At 45.6% G+C, this 18,464-nt stretch overlaps 1 protein-coding gene across 13 annotated transcripts in view; it reads right to left on the bottom strand.

Moving 5' to 3' along the window:
* Nucleotides 1–18,464, bottom strand: part of eif2ak4 (eukaryotic translation initiation factor 2 alpha kinase 4) — a 189,496-nt gene that overhangs the window by 139,368 nt on the left and 31,664 nt on the right. For all 13 annotated transcript variants that reach the window (XR_011593046.1, XR_011593048.1, XR_011593047.1 and 10 more), the window contains exons 7-12: nt 16,724–16,839; nt 16,445–16,602; nt 14,109–14,644; nt 3,925–4,040; nt 3,041–3,201; nt 944–1,353 (exon numbers count right to left, since the gene is read on the bottom strand). Coding sequence is in view for 7 of the 13 variants with exons in the window: in XM_070878735.1 (XP_070734836.1) it covers nt 944–1,353; nt 3,041–3,201; nt 3,925–4,040; nt 14,109–14,644; nt 16,445–16,602; nt 16,724–16,839 (1,497 nt within the window). In the remaining 6 variants the exon portion in view is untranslated. The remainder of the gene's footprint in view (nt 1–943; nt 1,354–3,040; nt 3,202–3,924; nt 4,041–14,108; nt 14,645–16,444; nt 16,603–16,723; nt 16,840–18,464) is intronic.

The raw sequence follows: 18,464 nt of genomic DNA, 5'->3' as shown, positions 1-18,464 counted from the left end.
GTTCCAGCTGAATAGCCCTTCAGCGCACCCCTTGGGTAAGATACTGGAGATCTGCAGGTGCCTGTGTACCCTACCGCAGCATCAGTCAATGTTTTCAGGCGAGATGGGGAGAGGGGGGGGACATAGTGAGGGGGGAAAAACAACATTTGGAACAGTGGACTGGCCCTCGCACATACACACTGGGGCCAGACTTTCCATAAAGGCCCTTAACGCCCGCAGAGAAGGATCGCTAACGCTTGGCGAAAAAAGCGGGTGAGAATTTCCATTTTGAAGGTAAAAGTAAGTAGAACTGATCGTCCGGCGAGAAAATGGGCGCTGCACACTCATTCTCCACAGTTTTCTTGGCGGGTAAGTGCAGAGTTAGACAAATGGGCGGTCATTACCGGAATGGACGGTAAGTAGAAAAATTTAGGCTGTGGCTGTGGTTGGGCCTAGGGAGGGGGGAAAAGCTTAAAGAAAAAATGTTAATTAAAAAAAAATAAACACATACAAAGCATTCCTGAGACAGTTTTAACCCTAATCGCCGTGGTAAAATTTTTTAAAAATAATTAAATAGCTTTTAACTTAACTTTCTTTGCAGACCCCCCCTTTACCACCCTGTAAAAGTCTCTCAGCGATCTGGATGCCGGCGGTTGAGCCTAAACTTACGCCCTGGCGGGTTGTTCTCGTCGTTGCACGTTGGCGGTCTGGTCCCGGTGGGCAACTTCAGATGTGGGCGATAATACTCAAAAACTTACCAGGAAACTCTCGCCGGGTGAAAAGCCAGCTGTAACGCCGAGAAAATTGCCGACAATGGAGTCAAAAGCCTGACCCTGGGTCTCTTAGCTTGCACTGTACTGCTACTCCAAATAGCTTGCAAATATTAATCTTGAGCAAAAAGCCAATTTGACAGCAGACGTCTGTAAGGCACCTAAAACACAACTGGATTCTGCACCATACTCACAAAAATGATGCACAGAACACATCCTCTTCATCATCATCATCATCATCATCACTTGACTCCCTCTCAGCACATTTGACGCTCGCCGATCTCTCGCACGGTGTGCTCCACTCCACTGAACTGGTCGCAACTGCAGGAGGGGCATTCTTTTCGATGTCATCCAGCAACCTGAGTTTTTTCTGGTGGTCCGACTCCGGTGTGGATGGAGTCTGTTGCGAGTTTTCCAAGGCTGGGTTCGAGGTGGGCTGCATTTCGTGCTTCTCGATCCAAGCGTTATAGTACCTCACAATGTTTTCATGGTTCAGACGCGACAGCAGCGTCACTTCGCCCTTTATTCGGCGGAACTGTTTACTGGTGGGGTTCACCAGGATGCGCTTAACAGCGTAGTAGCAACCATCTAATTTATTCTTTACCTGGAATCAACCATAATGTGACATTTAAATAACAATACAAAGTCAGAAAGACTGCATGGAATTGGAGAAAGCCATCAAATCCAATTTGTTTCTTTGTTCAGCCAGTTGCCTGCAATGGTCAAAATCCATATGGGGGATTGGGAGAGGGGGGGTGGAAGACACTCCATTTACCCAACTCATAGAACTTAGGGTTACATAAGAACATAAGAATTAGGAGCAGGAGTAGGCCATTCGGCCCCTCAAACCTGCTCCGCCATTCAATGAGATCATGGCTGATCTTTCACCTCAACTCCACTTTCCTGCACTGTCCCCATATCCCTTAATGTCCCAAAATCTATCGCTCTCTGTCTTGAATATACTCAAAGACTGAGCCTCCACAGCCCTCTGGGGTAGAGAATTCCAAAGATTCACCACCCTCTGAGTGAAGAAGTTTCTCCTCATCTCAGTCCTAAAGAGCCATCCCCTTATTCTGAGACTGTGACCCCTGGTTCTAGACTCCCCAGCCAGGGGAAACATCCTCCCTGCATCTACCCTGTCAAGCCCTGTAAGAATTTTGTATGTTTCAATGAGATCACCTCTCAAGATTAGCACGAGTGAAAGTTTAGGGGCCTACCATATCTGCCCACATAACAACAGCAACCACACTTTAAAAGTAATTCATTGTCTGTGGAATGCTTTTTGACACATTGAGGGCATGAAATCACTATAATAATATATTTATAATGGGGAAGCTAGATAAACACATGAGGGCGAAAGAAATAGAAGAATATGTTGACAGGGTTAGATAAGTAGGGTGGGAGGAGGTTCGTGTGGAGCATAAAACAGTTGTGCCAAAAGGCCAATTTGTGTTGTACATTCTATGTAATTCTACATTGAGCCTAGACAACAAGTGGGGAGACAAGACTTCAACTGTGTGTGAAACCAATTCATGATTCAGCTCCCTCACATTGTCTTGTCCAGTTACTGCGTAATGGCACCTCTCCTATTGAAGGGAGAACAAACAGTGTTAAGAAATAGGAGCAGGAGTAGGCCATTTGGCCCCTCGAGCCTGCTCCGCCATTTAATAAGATCATGGCTGATCTGATCTTGGCCTCAACTCCACATCTCTGCCCGCTCCCCATAACCTTTGACTCCCTTATCATTCAAAAATCTGTATCTCCACCTTAAATATATTCAATAATCCAGCCTCCACAGCTCTCTGGGGTAGAGAATTCCAAAGATTCACGACCCTCAGTGAAGAAATTCCTTCTCATTTACATTTTAAATGGGCGACCCCTTATTCTGAAACTATGCCCCTTAGTTCTAGGTTCCCCCACGAAGGGAAACATCCTCTCTGCATCTACCCTGTCCGTCCCCCTCATAATCTTATACGTTTGAATAAGATCACCTCTCATTCTTATAAACTCCAAAGAGTACAGGCCCAACCTGCTCAACCTTTCTTCATAAATCAATCTCTTCATCACAGGAATAATTCTCGTTAGCATTTAGAATTAAAACCAATTGGTTCTTGTAGCAACTTCATTTTTGAAACAGGCTGCCGATGGCAAGACTCACTCTGAATCACGGTGGATTTAATTAACATTTCGAATGTAAATTAAGTAATGAATCCGCATGTATGGGGGCTATTCCAGGGGAACTATGCAGGAGACAGTTCAGGATTTTGTGGCACCATCTCAATGACAATTACCTTGATGACGGCTCCGAAGGCACCTTTCCCCAGAAGCTGTAGCTCCTCAAACTCATTGTAATAACGCGACAGCTGCCGCTGGGTGTCTGTGTAGAGTGAAGCAGTGAGGAGCCGGCTGTTCGGGATAACAGTTTCTGCACAGTCTATTCCTCCCGCTGAATCTGGTAACAGGACAAGCTGCCACATTAGTTGAGTGCGCATAATAAATGGCAAGGGAAAATTTTTTTTTAGAATCGTATACTAATCAAACACAGCAACAAGTAAAGGTCATTCCTTGTGCTTGAAAGATTATGCTCTTTTAGGAAATGGAACAAAGATAAAATCTGAACCTTTGGAATCCCATTAAGGGGGAGTGGTATAAACAGCCAATGCTGGAAATTAAGAATGAGTCACAGTGCTACAAAGCAAATGTAAAACACACGATTCAGGTAGATTACTTATCAGTAAGGGAGGTATCAGAAAGAAAAGCAATGATTAGAGTTTTAGTTAGAGAGGCTTATGTTCTGCAGTCAAGAACAAAGGCATGTAAATGAAGGATTAAGCAAAATTGACAAATGTAAGGTAAACCTAGTTGATTTCTAGGAAAATAGGAGGAGAGGTTATAAAGGAAATTAGTATAAAAAAAGTAATTTTAGATTAGACAGCAGGAAGATCTTTGAAAAGTTGGAACAATTGACTAAACAAGGTGAGAGAGACAAAAACATTCAGGTTATTCAAAACATAATGAAATGCCTTTATGGGAGAGCTGATGTATTAGATCAAGGAACCTCAATGGGCTGAATGCCTTTCTCGGCTCCCGACTTTCGGACACTCGCCGCTGTGTAGCTGGGGTGAAGGAAGAGCGTTAGTTAGTGTGTTGTGTGTGATGGTGATAGACCACTTACCCTCTGGACTGTTCTCGTTGGAGGGGGACAGGGCATGTGCCACCGGGGGTTTCACAAAGGAATGGTCAAGCAGCTGCTTGGGGCTCCAGCGTGCCTTGTCCTCCAAACACACGCACCTACAACAGACAGGACGTTTAGAAATATCATGCGACAAAATATACCTTTGCGCTACTCCCTTAGTAACAACTGCCCCAAAGCTTCAACAATTTAGTCAATTGAAAGCTATGCTTTAAACAATATGACTGCCCTCAACACTGTAGTCTGGGAGTGGGCCGGGGTGGGGGCGAGGCGGCGTGGAGGAGTCTTATGTTCTTTGTAATTGTTTGAATTATTTGCAGTGAAACATACAGCCTCATCGCATGCTATATTTGGTTGAGGACGCTGCATTGCGACAAAATGTTCAAGGGCAGTTATCAAATACAGTAACACATTCTCAGCACCCTCTACCAAGGGACTACTTGCTACAACTATTTTTTAAATAAACTATAAATCAAGTGCCCCCTTAAAAGGGGCACTAGAACCGACACATTAACAAATTAAACTTTAGACATTAAACAGTCAAATTAAAATTTTGTTGCCGGGGGTGATGATGCATTCCAGTCCCTCTGGCACCCACCTCTCGCGGAAGGCCGCGTGCTCCATCCCCAGGGGTACCCTGGCTCGGATGTAACCGCAGAAGAGAGGCAGGCAGTCGGGCTGAACAACCCCTTCGACTGCCCGCTGCCTGGACCGGTTAATGGACACCTTGGCCAGGCCCCGCCCGAGAACTAGGGGGCACACTCTGAGGATAAAGGGTCAGCCATTTAAGACAGAGATGAGGAGGGATTTCTTCACTCAGAGGGTTGTGAATCTTTGGAATTCTCTGCCCCAGAAGGCTGTGGATGCTGAGCCTCTGAATATATTCAAGACTGAGATAGATAGATTTTTGGAGTTTAGGGGAATCAAGGGATATGGAGATTGGACGGGAAAATGGAGTTGAGGTCGATGATCGGCCATGATCTTTCTGAATGGCAGACCAGGCTCGAGGTCCTTGGGGCCTGCTCCTATTTCGTATGTTCTTATGTACATTGCAGTACCGATGAAACACTGTTTCCGATTTGTGTATCTACTTAAATTGTACCATGGTTGGAAGGGAACAGGACAGTACTTGTAATTCTACACACAGGGACTTCCAGTCTTGACAGGGAGATGGAGAGAAGCTATGGTAAAGCAGAGGCAAAATTCAAAAGCTGGGAAGCAGTCATGGACCTACTTCCTGAGAGAAGTTTTAGCAGGGCCACAGGAGCAGGTTTGTTTGTCCTTTTGGCTTGGACACGTATAAGATGCTGAAAGTTTGAAAGGGGAAAGATTGGAACTTGGTCAAGTTTCACAGTTGTTACCACCATGTCAGCTGTGGCTAAGTGGATAGCTCTCTCGCCTCTGAGTCAGGAGGTTGTGAATTCAAGTCCCATTCCAGGGACTTGAGCTAAAAAATAAATCTAGGCCGACACTCCACTGCAATGCTGAGGGAGTGCTGTACTGTCGGAGGTGCTGTCTTTCAGATGAGATGTTAAACCGAGGCCCCGGCTGCTCTCTCAAGTGGACGCAAAAGATCCCATGGCACTATTTCGCAGGGGAGTTATCCCCAGTGTCCTGACCAATATTTAGCCCTCAATCAAAAAAACAGATGATCTGGTCATTATAACATTGCTGTTTGTGGGAGCTTGCTATGCGCAAATTGGCTGCCGCGTTTCCTACATCACAACAGTGACTACATTCCAAAAGTACTAATGAAGAGTTATCGACCTGAAACGTTAACTCTGTTTCTCTCCACAGATGCTGCCTGACCCGCTGGGATTTCCAGTATTTTCTGCTCTATTTCAGATTCCAGTATCCGCAGTATTCTGCTTTTGTTCCAAAAGTACTTCATTGGCTGTAAAGCGCTTTGAGACGTCCGGAGATCGTTAAAGCCACTATATAAACCCAAGTATTTATTTCTTTTCGGATTTCAGTGAAATTTAATGGTGAATGTTTGAAATCTTTCATATATTTACCCAAGGTATGAAACCCCAGTAATATTCTGTCTGTCCAAACTTAAGTGGTGTACAGAAAAAGCATTTTAAGCTGTAGACCACTAGAGTGAATTACTGATAGCAGCAATTTGAGATCATGAATCAAGGGTGTGACGCGAGATGCATTTCACGCACTGGTTGAAAGTGTTAGTTTTCTTCCTGCAGTATATATGTATTGCACGAGATACATGCAGAGGCAGCACCCAGTTTGACGTGCTAGAATTCTGGAGATGGTCGCTTAACACAGGAAAATGGATGAGCGTCAGGATGTAGATTCTCACTTGCAATTCCCCCTGTACTGAGGCACCAATCTCAGTCACACTTATGGCGGAGCAGCAAGGAGACGTCAATCATTTCCCAAATAGGAAGGAACAGAACGAGCCAGAGAGAGAATCAGTGGGCTAGCCAGTACAAGCAGACCTAATTTGGGAAGGAACTGGATATATGATTTATACAGGTACAACGTCTCAAAACCAGATGTGTGAAAATTAGAATTGTCCGAAAACCGGATATTTTTTGAGAAAATCCCATTTGATATCCAGTAAAATAAAATCCGGAATTATTGTCCAAAAACCGGCAGGCCAGGCTAGTTATCAGCTTCGCCGCAATGTTTTAAATGGCGTGCGATCAGTCCGTGCCTTGCCGAATGCCTTGACCCGACCCGACCCATGCCACCATTGTCTGTCTTGGTAGCATACATACGCTTTTGATTTTCTTGTCCGAAATTCGTTAAAATCCAAAAAATCGGCACGATCTTGGTCCCAAAGTTGCTGGATTTGAGACGTTGTACTGTATCCCACTCACTACTGCGAGCACAACTTACCACTATCAGTTATCAGTTAAACCCCCTAAAAATTCCCATCAACCTTAGTGAAGGTACCATGTCGGGAATGGGACAATTTTACCACGTGCTCAGAGCCATTAAGAACATTGCCTGGTCAGATGCAAGGTAAAGCTTCTTCTGCTCCGCCATCTCATGGAACATTAACCACGTCTTAGGAACAGCACACACTACAGCACCCAATGTGATCATTTTTTCTTTGGAACAGAGGAGGCCGAGGAGAGATTTAATTGAGGTGTATAAACTTATGAGGGGCCTAGATAGAGTGGATAGGACGGACCTGTTTTCCTTAGCAGAGGGGTCCAATAACCAGGCGGCATAGATTTAAAGTAGTTGGTAGAAGGATTAGAGGGGAGATGAAGGAAAAAAAAACTTTCACCCTGAGGGTGATTGGGGGGGGGGGCTCTGGAACTCACTGCCTGAAAGAGTGGTAGAGGCAGAAACCCTCATCACATTTAAAAAGTACTTCGATATACACTTAAAGAGCCGTGACCTATAGGGCTGGAAGGTGGGATTAGGCTGGGCAGTTCTTTTTCGACCGACACGGGCATGATGGGCCAAATGGCCCTCGACTGTGTCTTAATTTTCTATGATTCTACTCCCTTTACACACTAGCATTCTTGGAGATTTCTCAACTAAGAACTGGGATGAGACTTCCCAAACTCTTCACTTCAGATCCTGGTGTATTTGAACTTCCAGGAGGCATTTGATAAGGTGCCACAGAAAAGGATACTGCACAAGATAAAAGTTCACGGGGTTGGGGGTAATATATTAGCATGGTTAGAGGGTTGGCTAACTAACAGAGATTCGAGATAAATGGTTCATTCTCTGGTTGGCAACCAGTAACTAGTGGGGTGCCACAGGGATCAGTGCTGGGACCCCAACTATTTACAATCTATATTAACGACTTGGAAGAAGGGACTGAGTGCAACGTAGCCAAGTTTGCTGACGATACAAAGATGGGAGGAAAAGCAATATGTGAGGAGGACACAAAAAATCTGCAAAAGGACATAGACAGGCTAAGTGAGTGGGCAAATATTTAGCAGATGGAGTATAATGTTGGAAAGTGCGAGGTCATGCACTTTGGCAGAAAAAAAACCAAAGAGCAAGTTATTATTTAAATGGAGAAAGATTGCAAAGTGCCGCAGTACAGCAGGACCTGGGGGTACTTGTGCATGAAACACAAAAGGATAGTATGCAGGTACTGCAACTGATCAGGAAGGCCAATGGTATCTTTGCCTTTATTGCAAAAGGGATGGAGTATAAAAGCAGAGAAGTCTTGCTACAGCTATACAGAGTATTGGTGAGGCCACACCTGAAATGCTACGTGTAGTTTTGGTTTCCATATTTACGAAATATACTTGCTTTGGAGGCAGTTCAGAGAAGGTTCACTAGGTTAATTCCGGGGATGAAGGGGTTGACTTATGAGGAAAGGTTGAGTAGGTTGGGCCTCTACGCATTGGAATTCAGAAGAATGAGAGGTGATCTTATCGAAACGTATAAGATTATGAGGGGGCTTGACAAGGTGGATGCAGAGATGTTTCCACTGATCGGGGAGACTAGAACTAGATCGCATGATCTTAGAATAAGGGGCCACCCATTTAAAACTGAGGTGAGGATAAATTTATTTTCTCAGAGGGTTGTAAATCTGTGGAATTCGTTGCCTCAGAGAGCTGTGGAAGCTAGGACATTGAATAAATTTAAGACAGAAATAGACAGTTTCTTAAACAATAAGGGGTTATGGGGAGCGGGTGGGGAAGTGGAGCTGAGTCCATGATCAGATCAGCCATGATCTTATTAAATGGCGGAGCAGGCTCGAGGGGCCGTATTTCTTACGTTCTTACAACTAGACTAAATTCTGTTGGTAGGCAAAAGGACAACGTGCTAACTCACTGCTCACAGTGCCCTGTTGTATCGAAACCATTTCACAACTACTTGGCCCCTTCGTCATCTGCGGGTTCCTAACTCATAACCCTGTAAGCCCTTGGCCATGCACATCCACGTTCAAGTGAGAGGGCAGTATTCAAACTCACTGCATCACCAATGCTCCCATTAACCACCAATAAAAAAGCTCCCACTCCACTGATGGTCTAAAAGTTCCCAGGTTCAACACTGAGTTAGCTGGTATCACAGCTGGGGCAGTAGAGGAACACTACAATTGGATGCAACAGCTCTGGGTTAGGTAGGATAGGAAAAAAAAAAATCAGGAATCTTGTTCCTGGTAACTTTGCATTCCAACCCTACATTGTGAGGGTTAACTGGCGCACTCTAGAGATTGTATAGACCACCCTGTTTCTGCTCCTTTCTAGGATCAATCACCATTGCACCAGTACAGGGCCATCAAACCTAATTTTAAAGATTTAGCTCAATGGTAGCTCAAAAGTCAGAAGGTTTTGGATTCAAGCCACACATCAAAGACTTGAGTGCATAATCTAGGCTGACAGCTCTGTGCACTGTAGAGGGACTGCTGCACTGTCAGAGGTACAGGTCCCGTCGTTTACAACAGGCGTGCTCATGCAAACACAATTTGCCCGCTATAGGTGACAGCCGGTATAACTGGACAGTGCTCTACTGTTGCTTTCTGTGCAAGAGAACCTTGAATGAGATGCTATTTACAGTTACTTATGATTGGTGTTGCTTTCAGTGCAGTAAACGAGGTGCGAGCTGGTGAATTTACAGCCGTTTCTGGACTAAATAAATGGAGTATTTAAGACAGCGGTTCTCAAACTGGCATCCATGGACGCTTAGAAAGTAGAGACTTTGCAGGGGGTCCGCGATATAAGCGAATGAGCGGCGGCCAGAGACCTCGTGCGGTGATTGGATGAAGATCACCTCAGTCATTAGCAGCATGTTAACAAGCCTGAGGGTTATTGCTGATAATCGTGAGCAAACCAGTGACTCCCCATCACTCCTACGAGGGTTTCACTTCCAACTGTCACCGCACTCGCACGGAAAAATTTCAAATGCTCGCCAACAAGCTAATGACTGACATGATCCTCATCCATCCATGACGTCTCTTGAACCAATGAAAAGTCAGGGATTTATTTCCTGAAGGTTTTATCGAAAAAAAAAACTTTTCTTGTGGGCATGAGCGATGGCAAAAGAAAAACAAACAAAAACATTTGACTACGGCAACTGAGACAGTAGGAAAATATCTGCTTCAAAATATAGAGCATCTAAGGAAGCCAGCTAGGGTCTTTGGACTAGACTGAGAGTTTAAATTGATGTCTTGCATCGGGGGGCTTTACTGTGACATAAAGCCAACTCCTGTTGGTCATCTGTAAAGGGAAAAGCAGTTAGCCATCCATGGGAGGCCCTTGTTCAGGACATCGCAGTAATCGATAGCTTCATGAGTTATGATAGTGTGGGAGTAAATTACTTTAAAATGGACAAGTATTTGAAACGACCTCATACAGCCACTGCAAGTACTTCAGCTGAAGCCACGGACAGTGCCGAGCCCAGTAGCAAGAAATGAACGAGAGCAGAAAGAATGAGGAGAATTAGATAGAATTCGGATTTATGGAGCTCATTTATAGAAGGCCGCAATGTGATGTGTGCTTGAAAATTTTATCCGACGAATTAATGAAACCTGCAAAACTAAAGTGACATCTCATAACAAAGCATCCGGAATATAAAGATAAATCGAAAGACCTCTTTGAACAGAAAAAAACCCACAGGTGTCAGAAAACTCATATCAAATAGAACATCGGTTCCGGAAAGCATCCTTCTTAACAGCGTTTCGGAGTGCTAAAAGCAAGAAAGCCCATACTATCGGAGGAGCTGATTCTTCCAGCCGCTGTAGAAATGTGCAAAGTGATTGTGAATGAAGACACGGCACAAATGTTGAAGGCCAGACCACTTTCTAATGACGCAGTTAGTAGAAAAAGAGAGGAAAAATTCAAGTTGCTGGATAATTTCATGGAATCAGAATGCTTAAGTGGGAGAAATGTGTTGCTGTTTGCACAGACAGTGCTGCCTCTATGAAAGGCAATAGAAGTGTTGCTATTACAAGAACAAGAGCTGTAAAGCCACAGGTAATCGTGACACATTGTATGTTGCATTGCCAAGCCCTTGCCTCCTAAAAAATGGAACCGGAGTGACACGCTGTGTTAAATGCAGCTGTGATGGCTGTGAATTTTGTAAAGTCCAGACCTGTGAATTCACCTGTGTTTGCAAAGCTGTGTTCAGCAATGGGTGCAGGACATGAAAAATTATTGTTTCACACTGAAGGACGTTGGTTATCCTCGAATGGGTTTTTGAGCTTTGCTTTCTGTACCCAGTCCTGCATTAGCTGAAAACTTCTCTGACCAATTATGGATAACAAAACTTGTATACCAGAAACTTGAGCACATAAATCTAGGCTGGCACTCCAGTGCTGTGCTGAGGGAGTGCTGCACTGTCGGAGGTGCCGTCTTTTGGATGAGACGTTAAACGGAGTCCCCGTCTGCCCTCGGGTGGATGTAAAAGATCCCATGGCACTATTTCAAAGAAGAGCAGGGGAGTTATCCTCGGTGTCCTGGAACCAATATTTATCCCTCAATCAACATAACAAAAACAGATTATCTGGTCATTATAACATTGCTGTATGTGGGAGCTTGCTGTGCGCAAATTGGCTGCCGCATTTCCTACATTAGGACAGTGACTGCACTCCAAAAGTACTTCATTGGTTGTAAAGCACTTTGAGACATCCGGTCATGAAAGGCACTATATAAATACAAGTCTTTTTTTCATTACCTTGCAAACATTTTTAACCTGTTCAGTATGCTGAATCTATCAATATAAGGGGGCAATACAACCATACTCGAAATGAGTGACAAGATTGCAACATTTAAGAAGAAAATTGAGATTTCGAAAACTAGACTGAGTAATGGAGTTTCAGATATGTTCCCACTACGTACAGAGTTTCTGATGCAAACATGATGATAGTCGAGTGTGTGAAAGAAAGGATTATTGCTCATCTTGCAACGTCGGCAGAGTACTTCAGTGTTTATTTCGAAAATATAAACACATAAGTACGATTGGGGATTCAAGAACCATTTTCAACGTTTGCTGCATCATCCCGTTGCCCAAGACTAAGTGGAAAAAGAGCTGGTGGAACTGTCCTGTGACCGCTTACTGAAAATTACATCTTAGGAACAAACACCTTCCAAATTTTGGCCATTTAAGAACATAAGAAACAGGAACAAGAGTAGGCCATACGGCCCCTCGAGCCTGCCCCGCTATTCAATAAGATCATGGCTGATCTAATCATGGACTCAGCTCCACTTCCCTGCCCACTCCCCATAACCCTTTACTCCCTTATCGCTCAAAAATCTATCTCTGTCTTAAATATATTCAATGACCCAGCCTTCACAGCTCTCTGGGGCAGAGAATTCCATAGAATTACAACCCTCAGAAGAAATTTCTCCTCATCTGTTTTATAGTGCCATGGGATCTTTTACGTCCACCTGAGGGCAGACGGGCCCTCGGTTTAACGTCTCATTTCTTGTTGCGGAATTGGTAAAAGAAGCAATAAAAGTGTTGCTACCTTTCCCAACAATGTCATTTTCTGCTATGATAGCAATGAAGACAAAGTACGGTCCTAACAGGAAGTGGAGAATGATTTATGCGTGTCACACCAAGGATAGACAGACTCTACAATGAGAAGCAGGCACACCCATCTCACTGATATTAAAACACCCTTTACATGCAGCACTTTCATATTATGAGTATTATATAGTGTCATGTATTCAACTGTCATTGTAACCCATGTATAAACTGACCTAAGTTGTACACCATGAGAACAGCTGGCTAATAAAGGTTACTGGTCACAGAGTGACCTTTTCTCAAGTATGGGCCTCGTGTGCATTTATACTGTATAGTAAGGACATATTATATAGTATTATAATTTAAATGGGGGGGGTTCATGATTACTAATCCATTTGAATAGGGGCTCAAAAGAGCTTGAGAACCACTGACTTGAGACACTATAAACGGCAACTGTGAAATTGCCGTTGATGTAAATGGTTGATTTTCGCTTTTTCAGACATAAGCAACTGCTTGTTTTAATCGGTGACGTTTTAAGTGATGGGGACTTTACTACCCCACAGGTGGATGCAAAAAGTCACACGGTTATTTGATTTTGAGCAAGGGAGTTCTCCACATGTCCTAGCCAATATTTATCCCTCAACCAACATCACCAAAAGCAGATTAATTGATCGTTTATCTCATTACTGTTTGTGAAACCTTGCTGTTTGCAACCACTTGTCATGCATTACAACAGCGATTGTGTTTCCAAAGTAATTAATTGGCTGTGATATGCTATGAAAGGCGCTATATAAATGCATGTTTCTTCTTTAATTCATAGTATAAAGCTGCAGACTATTTATTAATCTTAAGCCTACAACACCAACACCTTGTTTATTTACCCTCCACTGTGACTATCACCATTTATCAAGTGCCAAAAATGCGCTTGCTGAGGCAGACAGTTGCTGTTGGCTCATTCAACACGATATCAAAAATATATATTTCTGTTGAAGTGGTAATGTGGTAATGTGGTAATGATTTAGTGTGGAGACCTGCCTCACAAGGCATTCCAACTACTGTTTAAAAACTAGTTGAAGCTCACTCATGGCCAGTGGGTAGAAGCATTGTCTGGTACAGTATTGAAAGAAAGATTTGCATTTATCTAGCGCCTTTCACAACCACTGGACGTCTCAAAGCACTTTACAGCCAATGAAGTACTTTTGGAGTGTAGTCACGGTTGTAATGTGGGAAACGTGGCAGCCAATTTGCACACAGCAAGTTCCCACAAACAGCAATGTGATAATGACCAGATAATCTGTTTTTTTGTTATGTTGATTGAAGGATAAATATTGGCCAGGACACCAGGGATAACTCCCCTGCTCTTCTTCAAAATAGTGCCATGGGATCTTTTACATCCACCTGAGGGGGCAGACGTTGGACAGCGTTTCTGCCTTTGTTCACTATGCAGTGACCCCTGACGAAGTGGGCATCAAATGAAGAGGACACAAAAGCAAAATACTGCAGATGCTGGAATCTGAAATAAAAACAGAAAATGCTGGAAATCTCAGCGGGTCAGGCAGCATCTGTGGAGAGAAAAACAGAGTTAACGTTTCGGGTTGATGACCCTTCGTCAGAACTGAAGAATATTCAAAAACACATCTTAAGGAGCACTGAAAGGGGGAGGGGAAGAAAGAACAAAAGGGAAGGTCTGAAATGGAGAGAAGATCTGTTATACCACCAATGGCTTTGGGCGGGGGATGGAATTCTACTGATAATATACAACTTACTTGGTGAGGAAATCCTGAAAGTTGCTGGGCAGGTTGTTTGGCACAATTATCGGGTATTCCTTTATAACTGCACCCTGGCTAAGAGCTAGCAGGAGACCACCCAGCCTCCACACATCCCCCTTTTTCCCACTCTTGTAAGGCAGAGCGTTCTCGCTGAATCGCACTTTGGTCTGTTCAAACACGTCCTCCTTACAAATGTCGGCCAGCCGCTTCGAGATGCTGTAATCGGTCAGCTTCACATTGCCTTCGCTGTCGACCAGGACGCTCGAGGCACTGAGGACCTTGTGCACCACCGAGTTACCGTGGAGATAGTCCAAGACGGACAGGAGCTGCACCGTGTAGTGCTGGAGCCGATCAACCGCCACGGGGTCCCCTCTACTCAGGGTCTCTGAGAGGCTAGAGCCGTTGATATATTCAACAAGAAGACTGACCACGATACAGTTCTCCTGCTCCTTGCTGCACATTGTCATGTAACGCACCAGGTTAGGGTGGCTCAGTTTCAACAAGGAGCTAAACTCGCTATCCGCACCTTGGAGCTAGAAAAACAAAAGCAAAAATTCAGTAATTTGTACAGCGTGTTAACATCCTGTTATGCTCATAATAAAGTAATGTAACCGAGTACTGTAGACAATGAGTGTGTGTGACCTTAGCTCCTTTATTCAAACTCCAGAGTGCTGGTACAGCATGGGAGGCCTGCTTATATACAGTGCTCCCAAGGGATGCTGGGATCCCTTGGGACTCCAACAGGTGTGCCCTCTGGTGGCGGTATGATACAGGTTACCTAGGGTTGCATACATAACACATCCCATTCTTTTGATTGACTCTGGCCCTCTCAAAACACTCTGTCCAAGAAGCTGGGTCTGTGCCACTCTCTGCGGCCTACTTGTAAGCAACTGCTAGAGGGGCTCATCTTCATGCCTCCCTCTCCCTCTGGGTGGGGTACAGTCGTCGTGGTTATGACACTGGACCAGCAACCCAGAGATCACAAGTTCACGTCCCACCACTCGCAAATTGTGAAATTTCTAGCACCAGAAAACAATTACCATGAAAGCTCCTGAATTGTGATAACAACCAACCTGGTTGACTAATGCCTTTCAAGGAAGGAACCTGCCAGCCCTACTGAGTTTGACCTACACGTTACTAGTCCCAAATTTCATTGTTCTCAAGGCTAGTGATAAAGTCCACATCACAACTTCTCAGCTGAGCGAACAGCTGAGATCAAGAACATGTCAATCACAAAAAGGATGCTAGACCAAGAACAACAATTTGCATTTATATAGCATCTTTAATAAAATATAGTAAAATGTCCACAAGGCGCTTCATGTGAGCGTTATCAAACACAATTTGACACCAAACCACATAGTGATATTAGGGCAGAGCTTGCTCAAGGACATAGGTTTTACGGGCCATCTTAGAGAAGGAGAGGGGGCTGGAGAAGTGGTTTAGGCAGAGGATAGTGAAGTTCAAGAGCAATTAATGTGATCCAGCTAGATCTGGTGATGGATGGATAAAACAGTTGTGTGCCAGATATCCTCAAGTCAGCGCGCCCCTTGGGCTTGAGGGAGCAAAGATGGGGGCCATATTTGGGGGATTGACTGGGAGGAGTGAGGGCAAAGGTTTTGCTAGGGACAAGGATGGAGGTGAGGCAGTGGTTATGCAAATTGATGGCTACAGAAGTATCATGGCAATTTAAAGGCCAAGACTAGGTACTTGGGAGTTTGGAAGTGACCGATGGGGGGAGAGATTATTCCAGGAGTGGCTGCAGAAGGAAGAGGGGTTGAAAGGAGGTAGGAGGCGATGTGTGTGTGGCATGAGATACAAGGAAGCATTCAGAGATGGCCTCTTTAGTAATTGAGACTATGGAAGCAGGGAGGCTACAAGGGATGGCAAGGTGGAGCCGATCACTTGGGAAGTCCCTCTTTAAGGCGCATGCTTACACCTTTAGTGCTGCCAGAGGCCTGCAGATATGCTAACCACCTGGTCATCATCTGAAGGGAATGGCCGCAGTGGACAGTGATACTGGAGGGCCAGAAAATAGATAAGATTATATTTTAATGTATGGATTATTTTCGTACCAAGGTGGAGAAATTATAACAGAATGGAGCATTTTGCATTTTGAAGGTATCTAGTATCAGGCATAGTTAAAAGCAGAGAAAAGCTTCCTTTACATTGTCTGCTAATGTGCCCCAGTTACTACTTTCGAATAGTGCCTCCCAAAAAACTTATCCATTTCCCACAGCAGACATCCTCGGACTTAAAATCTAGTGGCAATTTGGACTAAATTAGATCAATTTGAACAAAAATCAGAGATTTCCTTTTCAAATTGACGTAAATACCTGCTTTCTGCATTTCTCAATTTGGTCCCTCTCCACACTGGTGAGAAACTTGCCCATCTTCTTTTGCCACTGAAGAACCCATTCATAGATCACCACAAAATTTCCTGTCAATTCTTCCAAGGCGTTGTAGACTGACCGGCTCAGCTGCTCACTCTCACCTGTCACAAGGCGGCAACAAGTCATTTTCTTAACATTATATCAACCAACAGCATAACCAAAGCTCAGAAATCAAAAAGACACTGAGCAAATATAATGCAGTCAGCTAAAAGTGTTCCTCACCGACAAGCTTTCCCCTGTGTACAGTGAAAGCTCCGGCTGATCCACTATTGAAATGTATAACCTTGTGTGGCTTGGAACTGTCCTCATTGCTATGTACGGATAATTGCCGTTCTCGCCTGCAAGGTGAAAAAGACTTTCCATGACAAAGTTTATTACCAATAGAATTAATCAGTTTTGTAGAGCACATCAGCACTGTTGCAGGTCAGAAATTCCTGTCAGCTCCTATTACAAGGGTGTCAAACTCAATTTACATGGTATGGGGGGGGGGGGGGGGGGGGCGCAAAGGGCGAGGAAGAACATAAGAACTAGCAGCAGGAGTAGGACATTTGGCCCCTCGAGCCTGCTCCGCCATTCAATACGATCATGGCTGATCTGATCATGGACTCAGCTCCACTTCCCTGCCTGCTCCCCATAACCCTTTACTCCCTTATCGCTCAAAAATCTGTCCATCTCCACCTTAAACATATTTGGGGGAGGGGGGGGGGGGGAGAGAGGGGGGGTAAAGAGAGGGGGGGGTTAAAGGGAGGGGGTTAAAGGGAGGGGGTTAAAGGGAGGGGGTTAAAGGGAGGGGGTTAAAGGGAGGGGGTTAAAGGGAGGGGGTTAAAGGGAGGGGGTTAAAGGGAGGGGGTTAAAGGGAGGGGGTTAAAGGGAGGGGGTTAAAGGGAGGGGGTTAAAGGGAGGGGGTTAAAGGGAGGGGGTTAAAGGGAGGGGGTTAAAGGGAGGGGGTTAAAGGGAGGGGGTTAAAGGGAGGGGGTTAAAGGGAGGGGGTTAAAGGGAGGGGGTTAAAGGGAGGGGGTTAAAGGGAGGGGGTTAAAGGGAGGGGGTTAAAGGGAGGGGGTTAAAGGGAGGGGGGTTAAAGGGAGGGGGTTAAAGGGAGGGGGTTAAAGGGAGGGGGGTAAAGGGAGGGGGGTAAAGGGAGGGGGGTAAAGGGAGGGGGGTAAAGGGAGGGGGGTAAAGGGAGGGGGGTAAAGGGAGGGGGGTAAAGGGAGGGTCAAGGAGGGGGTAAAGGGAGGGGGGTAAAGGGAGGGGGTAAAGGGAGGGGGTAAAGGGAGGGGGGTAAAGGGAGGGGGGTAAAGGGAGGGGGGTAAAGGGAGGGGGGTAAAGGGAGGGGGGTAAAGGGAGGGGGGTAAAGGGAGGGGGGTAAAGGGAGGGGGGTAAAGGAGGGGGGTAAAGGGAGGGGGGTAAAGGGAGGGGGGTAAAGGGAGGGGGGTAAAGGGAGGGGGGTAAAGGGAGGGGGGTAAAGGGAGGGGGGTAAAGGGAGGGGGGTAAAGGGAGGGGGTAAAGGGAGGGGGGGTAAAGGGAGGGGGGTAAAGGGAGGGGGGTAAAGGGAGGGGGGTAAAGGGGAGGTGGGGGGTAAAGGGAGGGGGGTAAAGGGAGGGGGTAAAGGGAGGGGGGTAAAGGGAGGGGGGTAAAGGGAGGGGGGTAAAGGGAGGGGGTAAAGGGAGGGGGGTAAAGGGAGGGGGTAAAGGGAGGGGGGTAAAGGGAGGGGGGTAAGGGAGGGGGGTAAAGGGAGGGGGGTAAAGGGAGGGGGGTAAAGGGAGGGGGGTAAAGGGAGGGGGGTAAAGGGAGGGGGTAAAGGGAGGGGGTAAGGGAGGGGGGTAAAGGGGGGGGAGGGGGGTAAAGGGAGGGGGGTAAAGGGAGGGGGGTAAAGGGGAGGGGGGTAAAGGGAGGGGGTAAAGGGAGGGGGGTAAAGGGAGGGGGGTAAAGGGAGGGGGGTAAAGGGAGGGGGGTAAAGGTGGGG

This window comes from Pristiophorus japonicus, chromosome 4 (assembly GCF_044704955.1).
Source record: "Pristiophorus japonicus isolate sPriJap1 chromosome 4, sPriJap1.hap1, whole genome shotgun sequence".
NCBI classification, from domain to species: domain Eukaryota; kingdom Metazoa; phylum Chordata; class Chondrichthyes; family Pristiophoridae; genus Pristiophorus; species Pristiophorus japonicus.
This window is presented reverse-complemented; position numbering and strand designations above follow the sequence as displayed.